Genomic DNA, 11,109 nt, shown 5'->3' on the forward strand with positions numbered 1-11,109 from the left:
ATTTGGGGTCACAAGTTTTCGCCATGGATATTTTGTGGGTCAGGAGATAAAAAGTTTGGGAACCACTGGTTTAGAGGACTTATTTAGATAAAGCTGGAAGCAGACMAGTAAAAAGCTGCAGAGGATTTCCACTGAGGTTTTTTAACTGTGCTGATTCCGGTTCAACCTTTAGAAAAGTTTTAAAAGAGTAAGTTGTATGCAGAGGGGCAACAGAAGCCTCGGGGTTTGGAAACTTCAGTTTGGTAAAAGCTAAAAGCTGTGTTTAATGGTTTGGAATAAACGTGTAGTGAATACTGATCGATGTGGGCCACATTTCCACTGAAACGAGGCCTGCTTTGTATGTCTCCAACTACAATCTGAGTCAACAAGATGAACGTTCGGATGAAATTTAAACATTGCATTGGTGTGGAAATTTTCAGCTTCTATCTCATTTAGAATTATTCAAATTATTAAACTTTTAAACTTGCTTGCAGAGGCAAAAATAGAACGATACCATGTTAAAATCCCATTTAAAAGTAAATTTTTGTGTTCCCGGTGACCCTCAGACAGGACAATGACCCGTCCGCCACAGGTCAGACGTCTGTTTGCAGGAATCTGTCACTGGACTGTTTGTGGATCTTCCACTGCTTTGAGAAAAGAGGTGAGCTCAGTCAGAACCAGGCTCGGGTTTCCAGAACTCTGTGCGAGTACACAATACACCAACTCCCAGATATTCATACAATTAGCACAGGAGCCCCACATTCCTGACCTCCGCTCACATGTGCTTATTTAGGTCAGAGGTCAACAGTACCGGCTCCGACTCGGATGTTTTGTGAAACTGCATGCTGTTGAGTAATTTCTGTTGTTGAAGCTGCAGAGAACAAGAGTTAAGAAAACCTGGGTTTGAAACCTACTTTTTTTTTTAGACAAAATAGACGAAAATGCTTCAGCTCTTTGTGCACATTTGATGCTTGGTTTTCATTGGACCAGTTCTCTCATCTGTGTTTGATGAGGAACAGCTGGAACTGATCCTTTTTGAGCACATTGTTGTTGTGAGCTGGACCAGTGTGTTAAAATCCTGCTCTGCACATCATGTAGCAACTCTTGGGATCACAACTATTATTCTTCTGTCACACATTGGCTCAATAAGGCCTGGCTGTGGGACAATATCTAAAAGTTTTATTGCGTTTCGGCAGTTTTTTAGTGCTGCATACTAATGCTGCATTCAAGGACATTTGGGAAAAAGCACGTTCTGAGGACAAAATCACAAATGTCAGAACTTTGACTTCTACCAACAACTGCTCTTAATATTTTCTGCTTGATGCTGTTTCCTTTTTGCTTTGTGGTTTCCTGATGTCTGTAGAGATTATTAAACTGATGCTGCTCCTAAATTAAATTCCAAGTCACACGGGCTGTTTGCGGAGCGTCTTTAGGGCTTTCTGCCAACTATTTAAACTCGATCATACAAACTGAAGCTCCTTATTTACCACAGCTTTCCGTTCTAGGATTTAGGTCAGGGCTCATAGACGGCCACTTCAGAATAGTCCAATGTTGTCCTCTTGYCATTCTTGGGTGTTTTTAGCTGCGTGTTTTGGGTCATTATCCTATTGCAAGACCCATGACCTGCTACTGAGACCAAGCTTTCTGACACTGGGCAGCACATAGTCTTGATTTCATTGTACCCTGCACAGATTCAAGACCCCCTGTACCAGATGCAGCAAAGCAGCCCCAGAACATAACAGAGCTCCTCCATGTTTCACAGTAGGAACAGTGACCTTTTCTTCATATGCTTCATTTTCCCCTCTGTGAACATAGAGATAATGTGCCTTGCCAAAAAGTTCAATTTTTGTCTCGTCTGTCCAGAGGACATTCTCCCAGAAGCTTTGTGTCTTGCCAACATGTAGTTTGTTTTTTTATGATTTGGTGTCCTCCTTGGTCGTCTCCCTTAAGTCCACTTTGACTCAAACAATGACGGATGGTGTGATCTGGCACGGATGTTCCTTGAGCTTGAAGTTCACCTTTAATCTCTTTAGAAATTTTTCTGGGCTTTTTTGTTACCCTTTGTATTAACTGTCTCTTTGATTTGTCATCAATTTTCTTCCTGCGGCCATGTCCAGGGAAGATGGCTACAGTCTCATGTATCTTAAATTTCTGAATAATATGTGCAACTGTAGTCCCAGGAACATCCAGCAGCTTGGAGAGGATCTTATAACCTTTACCTTTAACATGCTTGTCTATAATTTTCTTTCTAATCTCCTGAGACAACTCTTTTCTTCTCTTCCTCTGGTCCATGTTGAGTGTGGTCCACACCATGTCACCAAACAGCACAGTGAGTATCTGTAGCCCTATATACAGGCCCGCTGACTGATTTACAAGATTGTAGATACCTGTCGTGCTAATTAGTGGACACACCTTGATTTAACATGTCCCTTTGGTCACATATTTTTTCAGAGGTATCATCATTTCTACCAAGGCCTGTTTCATTGAGTTGCTGGCTGYCATGTGATTTGCTTTTTTCACTTTAACAACCCAGTTTCAACTCCTGCAGTAAATTTTAGCCAAGTCATTGTTCACTCAGTATTAACAGTACTTTTTCACAGAAAACGTCTTTTCTCTGGTTAGTTGCAGCAGCCTGTGTGTCTGATTGATTTGCTGCTCGGTGGCCAGAAACAGTTAGAGTCTTTTGTTCGAGTAATTGGAGGAATAAAAAAGATCGTACCGGACACAGAGGGCATTGATGAAAGCAGGACAGCCCTGCTGAGGAACACTTGGTTTCTTTTGATCCAGCTCTTGGTTCTCTGTGTCGGTTGTCCTCGTGGGGAAAGAGCTTCATCAGAGAGTATGAGTCGGCACAAAGTGAACCAGAGCAGCAGCAGTTAGTCAGCGCCGTCTCCTTACAAACTGCAGACAGGTCTGTGTTCAGCTGTTAATACACTTTGAAATCACATTTTAAAAGTCAGAATTAAAAAAGATGATCTCAGCATGTTTTTATTCTTCTTCATGAGCATTTGTCCTTTATTTTATTTTATTTTTTGTTTATGTCATTAGATTGYTTTTTTTACCCATTTAGATTAAGGATTTTTTTGTGTGTATATTTACACATGAGTGAAAAAAGCCTTTAGTGTCGGGTCGATAAAGTCCTCACATTAGCAGTAGCATTAAATGGTAATGCTTTTTCTGTGTTGCATAACCTTTGAGGGGTTGGCAACAACTGGTTGCCTGTTGTTGCCCWCGAAAGTTGAGCTGCACTCACGAAACAACAGAAAGAAGCATCAGTTCTCTTTAAACTGGACAAGTCATTACTGGAGATTGTAAAAGTGGTGTTTAGTATTTAGCAGAGTCCGTATCTGCTTCTGTGTTTGGTTTTGTTTTGAATGATCAACCTGCTATGTGGGTTTTTGTCAGAATGCGTCCACGCTGCACAGCTGACAATCTGTCAAACCCCCAAAWGTGGTTTTTGTTGCAGCTATGAGTTCAGTATCTGGTCTCTTTCATGTTTACAGCTGCAATGTTGCACTTTCTCTGTAAATCATATAAAATGTGTCTGTGGTGCCTGTTGTTATTACCAGGTAMAGCTGAGGTTGTTTTGTAACCTAACAAGATCAGATCATTTGTTTTACAGAATTATGAAGAACGATGGTTTCCAGGATTGTAGGCTGTAAAACACCAAGTCGAAGGAGTGAAGCGGTCACTTTAAAAATTAAAAATGAGTTCTGATAATCTCCATAACCATTTATGAACCACTGATCTGTGAGGTCCTGTGGAGTACCAGTTTGGAAAAGGATGGGAGTGCACCAGTCATCGAGTAGGAGAGACAGAAGCTTTGTTTCAGTTACAAATAAATAGTTAAGCAACGGTAAATCAGAAGTCTTGTTCTTTTTCTGAGACCCTAATAGGGTTGGGCAACATCGTATCCTGTGCAATTAATTGGCAGAAAAACTTTAATCAATCATTTTTTGGCACTTGATGATTAATAGGATTAATGCCGCCAGGCAGAGTGACTGGAGATTTCCTCAGTCAGTGCTCCCCTCAGCTTCAAATATAACATTTTTATAAAAAGTTCTGTAATTTATTTATCATAACTCTGGTTTTACTTGGTCTATCATAACACAATTTAAAAATTGATGTATAGAATGAAGTCTACTTTTGACACTGTTTGTAACTGATTTTTAGCTCATCTTTTCCACTACAGTGATTTAGATTGGTCATGTGACTAGGATATGAGGACGTCAAGGGACTCCAGGGGATTAATTGTCACATTAATCGTTATCCAATACCACAATTAATCGTGATTCTTTTTTTTTTTTTGCCAATCTAGCCCAAACCTAGAACCTGCTAAAGATGAAACCCATCAGTCTGAGCTCTCAGTCACCTCTGCAGACAGTGATAAATGTGATTACTTCTGTTTATATTCTGCTTTGTCTCGTATACAAAGTGGACACACACTTTCAGCCCAATGAATACACAGATCTTTTAGAAAACCATGCAGTTAATTAAATKTGATGGCATGTCCTCTCTATCAGCATTTATTTAAGGTAAATCACAGTTAGATGAAGGATGCAGATGATAATATAATTGAGAGATTTTAATCCAGGTAAGTCCCTGATTAGGATTTCAGTTACCTTGTTTTTATCTGTGGATTTTTAAAAATTAATCTACTAATGGTTGCAACCGTKGTCTACATTTTTATCTTAATCAGTCAATAAACGTTCTGGATTTATCCTAGTTTAGATCCCAGTTTGGATGATTTGGTATTTTTACTTGTTATTTTTTATGTTATTTACATGAACTAAATGTACAATTTGAGTTCTTTTTGATTATTTGTTGGAACTTACCACTTGGTCACCACTTGGACTTTTTAGTCCTAAACTCACAATGAAATGAGCAACAGAAAAAATGGTGGACGTTATTAATGTTTATGTATGATTTTGGAGGAGAACCTGTTCCACACATGTTCTGTCTCAGCTGGATCTACTTTCAGACATGTTGTTCTCATTAAGTTTTCTGGACGAAAGACTAGAAAGGGGTGGTGAGGAGGAAGAAAAAAATCCCCAAAAGAACAAGTGAGATAAAGATGTAATTTTCTCAAAATTAAAACTAAACATAGGAACAGTGGGATAGAAAGGCCTGAAAAGGGGAAGAACTATTAGAGACGGCTGAGGGGGAAAAAATGTATGTGAGTGCAGAACGCAGGCCAAACCACAGGGGGATTTCTGGGGGGGGGGGGTCTAACTTAACAACTCTGTTCTGTAAGCTAATATTTCAGTCGTACCATAAAATGATTGCTTCACGGTTTGCGGTGAGGAAGAGTAGTTTTACGGGTGGTTTTAACCGCAGCTATCGCCACAACCAAATATGTGTCGAGTCAGACCGTCCTCCTCTTCTGTCTCTACTTCTAAATCTCTTCCTTTTTTTTCTGTCTGTCCTTTCAGCCTGCAGGCAGCTGAGGTATGAAGGGAAGCAGATGAGCCAGCAGTCTTATGGGATGTTGGTTTGCATCACTGGGGAATCTCCTTTCAAATGCTCGGATATAGAAACGCACAAATACTTTCTCAGAGGAGTTAGTCCTTTGTGGACCGAGCTAATTAGATACAGAAGTGGAGCTGAGCAAGAGGTCAGGAAGAGCTAATGAGTTCATCTGACAGACAATCAGAGATTCAGCACAAACACACAGATTCTGTCTGTAATGGTGGGAGAGGAATAAATCAGTTCATCTGAGAGACACAGGCCGTTAGGAGTTATTACTTCTGGCAGCAACAACTGGGTAAATCAAGAACATCGGAAAAAAACTCTTTAGACAAGAAGTCCTTGGACCATCAACACAGAGCTCATGGAAAAACAATCCAAGTCCAAGAGACATTTATCTTTTCCCCAGATACAGAGAAACTGTTCAGGACAGACTTTTTGCTTTTGATTTGAGTTTTAGTTTGGGACTTTCTGGTCTTGATTTATTTATTTTTTATACCTGATGTGGAACTGGTCGGTTCTGAYTTTGACCTTCAGTGTAAAACCAACTAGAGTTCAACACGATAACAGCCCAGCAACTCGAAACAACACAAGGTTTAAAGCTCAGCCTTCCCATTATTATGGTGGTGATGATGATGATGATGAACTCAAGTTCTCTGACTACATCAAAGCCTGGCTCTGCTTTCAGGCTTTTCATTTGAACCAAACAAAAGAAAGGAAACTGAATAAAAGCAGATGGTTGTTACGCTGCCAACAAATTACACAGCAGAACTTTCACAAACTTCACTGCATGGCGGCAGGAACATAATTACAGTTTACACAAGCAGAACCGGGTTTCAGGTCCACTTTGCTGTTTTCCATTCTTCTCATTCCTCTTCTTGTCCTTTAGTTTCACAAACTGCAGTGGGACCATTATTTAAGTATCTAGTTCTGGTTTTGATGAAGTCATTGTTTCAGTTCACATTTCTTTACATTTGTTTCAGTTGGATGTTTTTAAACTGTATAAGAATATTAAAGAATATGTTAGTAGAAAGCAGAAGATACCAAATAAGGAGTTCTGAAGAATAAGGAGTCAGCAACTGGATCTTGGCTCATGTCTTTATATTTTTAATCGTAAGTTCACCTCTTTACGTACCAACTTGAAGTTCAGCATTAAATTTAATGGGTCGTGTTTCAGTATTTTTCTCTCCAATAATAATTTTTTTTGTTTCAAAGAAAGAAGTTCACATATTTGCTACAACAGGAAGTTGTTTGTCAGCCCAGGTAACTGGAGTGAAGAGAGATTGTCTTTTTTTAATGTGAAAGTCTAATTTTGTGGAACCACAAAAGGGGCCCAGGTGGTCCAACAGAGAGTTCCCCATCTGATCGTCTCTGCGTCAGAGTTGATTCTTAGTGTGAGAGCGAGGCTTTGCTGCTGAGACATCTCCTTCCCTCTGACCCTCACACATAAACAGTCGTTCAGGAATGCTCTCGCTCACTTTCTCTAAACCACTTACGTTTGCAGAAACGAACTCGGTTCTTGTCGGTGTGGGCGGTGCGGTGTAGTTAGAATGGCCGACCTTGGCTGGTGTCCGCGGCAGAATTTCCCGCCCAGCTCTTTGACTCATGTAGAAAGTAACGTGCACAGGAGCTCATGCACGGTGCAGCCTCCTCTGCATCAGAGCAGTGATTGATCTTTTGTCTGACTCCTGCAGAGTTGGGAACACATTACTGTGATTTACTCTGCTGTTCCCTGCAGAAAACCCTCACCGGCCATTTTTTAGGTACACCTTGCTGGATCACCTACCTTCATTCTTCATGTCACAGGTTCATCATGGTGTTGGAAACCATCTTCAGGTTGGGTCCATATTGATGTGAATCTGCAGCTGATAGTTTGTACATTACCTGTAGCTCCTCTTTCAACCATGCATTGACTAATGTGAGCTGCTTACTTTTATATAACTCTTATTAATACTCTTTTATTAGTTCAGCTTTTGTGCTTTAGTTAATAAATAAAACACTTTTTCTTTGTGTAAAATGTACCCCTGGTCAGAAATCTTTCTCTCACACTAAAGTCTCAGTCTGTTTTCAGGAATGACCTCATCTCCTCTGAGTCTTGTGTCAGGTTTCATACGGAGCAGACGGGCTCATTGTCCAACTCAAACACAAACCCAGAAACTCCTTTTTTCCCTGTTTTCACTGTCCTCAAGCCGAACATGAGACTGCGAGCAGAAGGAAACAATGAGGAGATAAAACGTTTGCGCACAGGAGGGAAAAAAAATGTGAGGCCGCTGTAGGGATGAGAGGCTGCAGGACCAAATATGGAAAATGAATTTTACAATTTACAATTTTACAAACAGCTGACTGGCTGAGCTCACCTCTGCACAACCAAGTTAGTTTTTATAAGATGATTTGTACTTTTAGGACTGACYTAAAATATGTCAAGAACTGTTAAGCCCCATAATTGTTTTGGTTCTGTGAGGCCTTCAGGTGTGTTCAAGTCTGTAAGACTCATAAACACCACATATAACGTTGAGCATCTTGTGTCCTTATTGGGTGGAAACTCACAGCTGCTCCAACTAAAAATAATCTGAAAGTTTTGTTGGCTCAAGATACTTGTTGCCTTATCCTAATAAACCACAGCAGACTGCTGTTCAGTTTATTATGAACCTTACAAATAAAATAAAAGACAGCCAGACTTCTGAATACTGTAGATGTTTGGGTTTTTTTCCTGAGATTTCTTGATTTAAAACTGAAAGTTGCTGAGTTTGCACAAAAGATTAGCTTCATGTTGAGTACTGTAAGAACAAGCACTACACAGATATTAGGATTTTTACACCAAAAATATCACATAAAATGTAAATACATTGTTAAACAGTTGGACAAAAGTGTCATTAATCATAAACAAGTAAGTTGAAAATAAATTTGAGTAATAAACTTTCTATTAAAGGGGCAATACTCTTCTAAACGCCTTGAAATTGACCTCTGTCTCTTTAAGAAACATCTTCCGCTTCCGTCTCGTTCAGTGCGGGGGGGGGGGGGAGGTTGCGCATGCACTATGATGCAGTTTACTTGGCGTCTGAAAATACATTTCCTCAAAGGTATTTTGAATCTGAAAAGAGCTTCACTGAGTGAGAACTAAAGTTAAAGAGCTCAGCAGACAGTTAAGTTTCACTTTCAATTTCACCCGAGAGCCTGCAGAAGTCATGGGCGGGGTGTGTGGGGTGGGGAGATGTGCTCCGTGATGAGGAAGTTCGGCTTAAAGACACGTCCCAGGGGCGTTTCTGGTCCCCACCTGTCGTTTTGCTCCTCAGCATGGCTTCATAAAAACGCTGCAGGATTTCTCAAACATGCATGAATGAGTCAAAGCAAGGCTTTGGACATGTTTTTTATGAGGGTATTATAACATGATATAAAACTCGAAAAAGTTGATTTTACATGATATTGCCCCTTTAAGATATTTTTGGTTTAAACTTTCTGAAACATAAATGTTACGCCTGCCTTCCCCAACCCGAGCACCTGCAGGAGATCTACGTTCCTCTCTGATCTCTGGTCTCCCATGTGTCCACAGTGAAGTACATCCGTGAGGTGTCCCCGCTCTTCAAGAAGCCCTCCCTGGTTGCCGACYTGCCGTGGGACAGCGTTCGCCCGCAGTCGCCCAGCTACAGCAGCAGCGACGACTCGGGCTCGCCCAAGCACAGCGGCTCCACCAAAGACAGGAAGGTGATCAGCCTGAAGATGTGCTTCATCAGCAGGAACCTCACCATGCCTGATCTGGAGAACAGGTCTGACCCTGAGCTGTGTGGGAAAAATACCTGAGAGGGTGGGATTTTAAGTGTGGCTGGGAACATGATTACTTCCTGTGGGTCTCCTGTTCGTTAGCTTGAAATGTTTCTTTTGGGACAGATTGAGTGGGATAAAGTCTGATTCATAATGTTTCACCCAGGTGTCTGTTACTAAATATCTCATTAACTACTGAAYACTTTTTTAAAAATCTGCATCTCTTTCATTTTTAGTGGATTCATTCCTTCAAGGATTGTTTTGCTTGTTTTCCACCAATTCTTCTAACATCTGGTTTGTAGTTTGAAAAGGAATTTGTCTTTATGTATTCAGGATTTTAAAGAACGTTTTAAAAAAGAAGAGTGGAGAGTAAAAACTAGTTCATAACTCACGTTGGTGTTTTTAGAAAGATTGGAAAAAGAAAATTCTCCCCTGTCAGTGGAAGTCGTGTTAAAACCTGTCCTACATTACTGAGTGGGAGAAATTTATTGTGTGGACTTTAGACATTCGTGACTCATCGGATCAGTTTGAATTAATATACACTGTATGCTATTAAAACGACAGGCAGGAAAGCAGCGTGCAGTAAACTCATCAGAAGTAGTTCTGGTAAAATTCATCTCTTTTAAAACAGAGTTTCTGTTCTGGGCTTCAGTGTAAAAAACGACTCTACTTATGAAAAATATATGTAATATTTTTACACTGATTCTTTTCTTCTRCTCCATGAAGACTCCTGGAGCTGCATTCCCCGGACGGCCAGCACACGGTGGTCCTGCGCTGTAAAGACGGACCGACGGCCAGCTCCTGGTTCACCGCCGTGCACACCAACATCGCTGCGCTGCTGCCACAAACTCTGGCSCACGTCAACGCCTACCTGGGGGCTTCGTCTGCAGCCTCCACACACCCCCACCTCAAACACATCGGCTGGCTGGCTGAACAGGTACGTTTGCCTTAAACCAGGGGTGTCAAACCCAAGTTTGGTCCAAGCCAAGGGCCAATCTGTCAATATACTGAAAGAAAATGTTCGTTTTAAATGTAACAAATCATTTTTATAGAAATACAAATTACTTTTCCTCAGTTATGTTAACAAACATAACCTAACGGACAAAGAAATAAGATTGCATTTAGAAGACACATCAATAGCTTTCACTTATTATGCCTTACTCTATCAACTTTTCATTAGAGATACTTTTAATCACAAGCCAGCAAATCAATTACAAACAAAAAGCCTGCATTAAAGATCCATTAAAAAATTAAATGCTGTCATTTTAAGATTACACTTAATTCAGTGACAAAAAGAGAAACAGTAAAACTACTTTATATATAAAAGATCACCTTTGAGGCCAGATTTGGCCCACGAGCCTTGAATTTGACACCTTAAACCCTTTTATTTTTCTTACCACTGTTTGCTCACCTGTAAATGTCAAGTCTTTAGAGTAAATCCAATGCTGCTACTTAAGTGTAGATAAACTGTTGTGTCATTAAAGAAGAAATAAATCTGTCATTTTTTTATAGATATTGAGCWAAAAGTTGGCAGGAGAGAAGTAGCTCAAAACGATGTGGTTTTGGATCAAAAAGATGTAATTAGAATTCTTTGACGGCGTTTAAAAGTGTTTTATAATAATGTATCGTTCCTGTGTTCTAGAAACACAGTTCAGTTCTGTTCATACTGACAAATTCACAACTCAGATGTTTGTTTCTCTAAAATAAATACCACATGTGCTTTTCTGTCTAGATTTTTTATTTTTATTTTTTTTACTGGTGAACACAACATGACCTCAAACCTACAGACTGGTATTTCCGCTCCAACGTAGAAACAGTAGCTTCACACAGGAAGAGCACGTTTTTTTAGATCTGCTTCAATCCTACGTTCCCGCCCCCAACACACACACACACACACACACACAC

General features: G+C 40.2%; 1 protein-coding gene across 1 annotated transcript in view; it reads left to right on the forward strand.

Annotated features, from left to right (window-relative positions):
- Window positions 1–11,109, forward strand: part of sntb2 (syntrophin, beta 2) — a 22,491-nt gene that overhangs the window by 3,463 nt on the left and 7,919 nt on the right. The window contains exons 2-3 of the mRNA XM_014033724.1: window positions 8,996–9,209; window positions 9,931–10,141. Of these exons, the coding sequence (XP_013889178.1) occupies window positions 8,996–9,209; window positions 9,931–10,141 (425 nt within the window). The remainder of the gene's footprint in view (window positions 1–8,995; window positions 9,210–9,930; window positions 10,142–11,109) is intronic.

The sequence above is a fragment of the Austrofundulus limnaeus genome, unplaced genomic scaffold, assembly GCF_001266775.1.
Source record: "Austrofundulus limnaeus strain Quisiro unplaced genomic scaffold, Austrofundulus_limnaeus-1.0 Scaffold7, whole genome shotgun sequence".
Taxonomy (NCBI): Eukaryota; Metazoa; Chordata; class Actinopteri; order Cyprinodontiformes; family Rivulidae; genus Austrofundulus; species Austrofundulus limnaeus.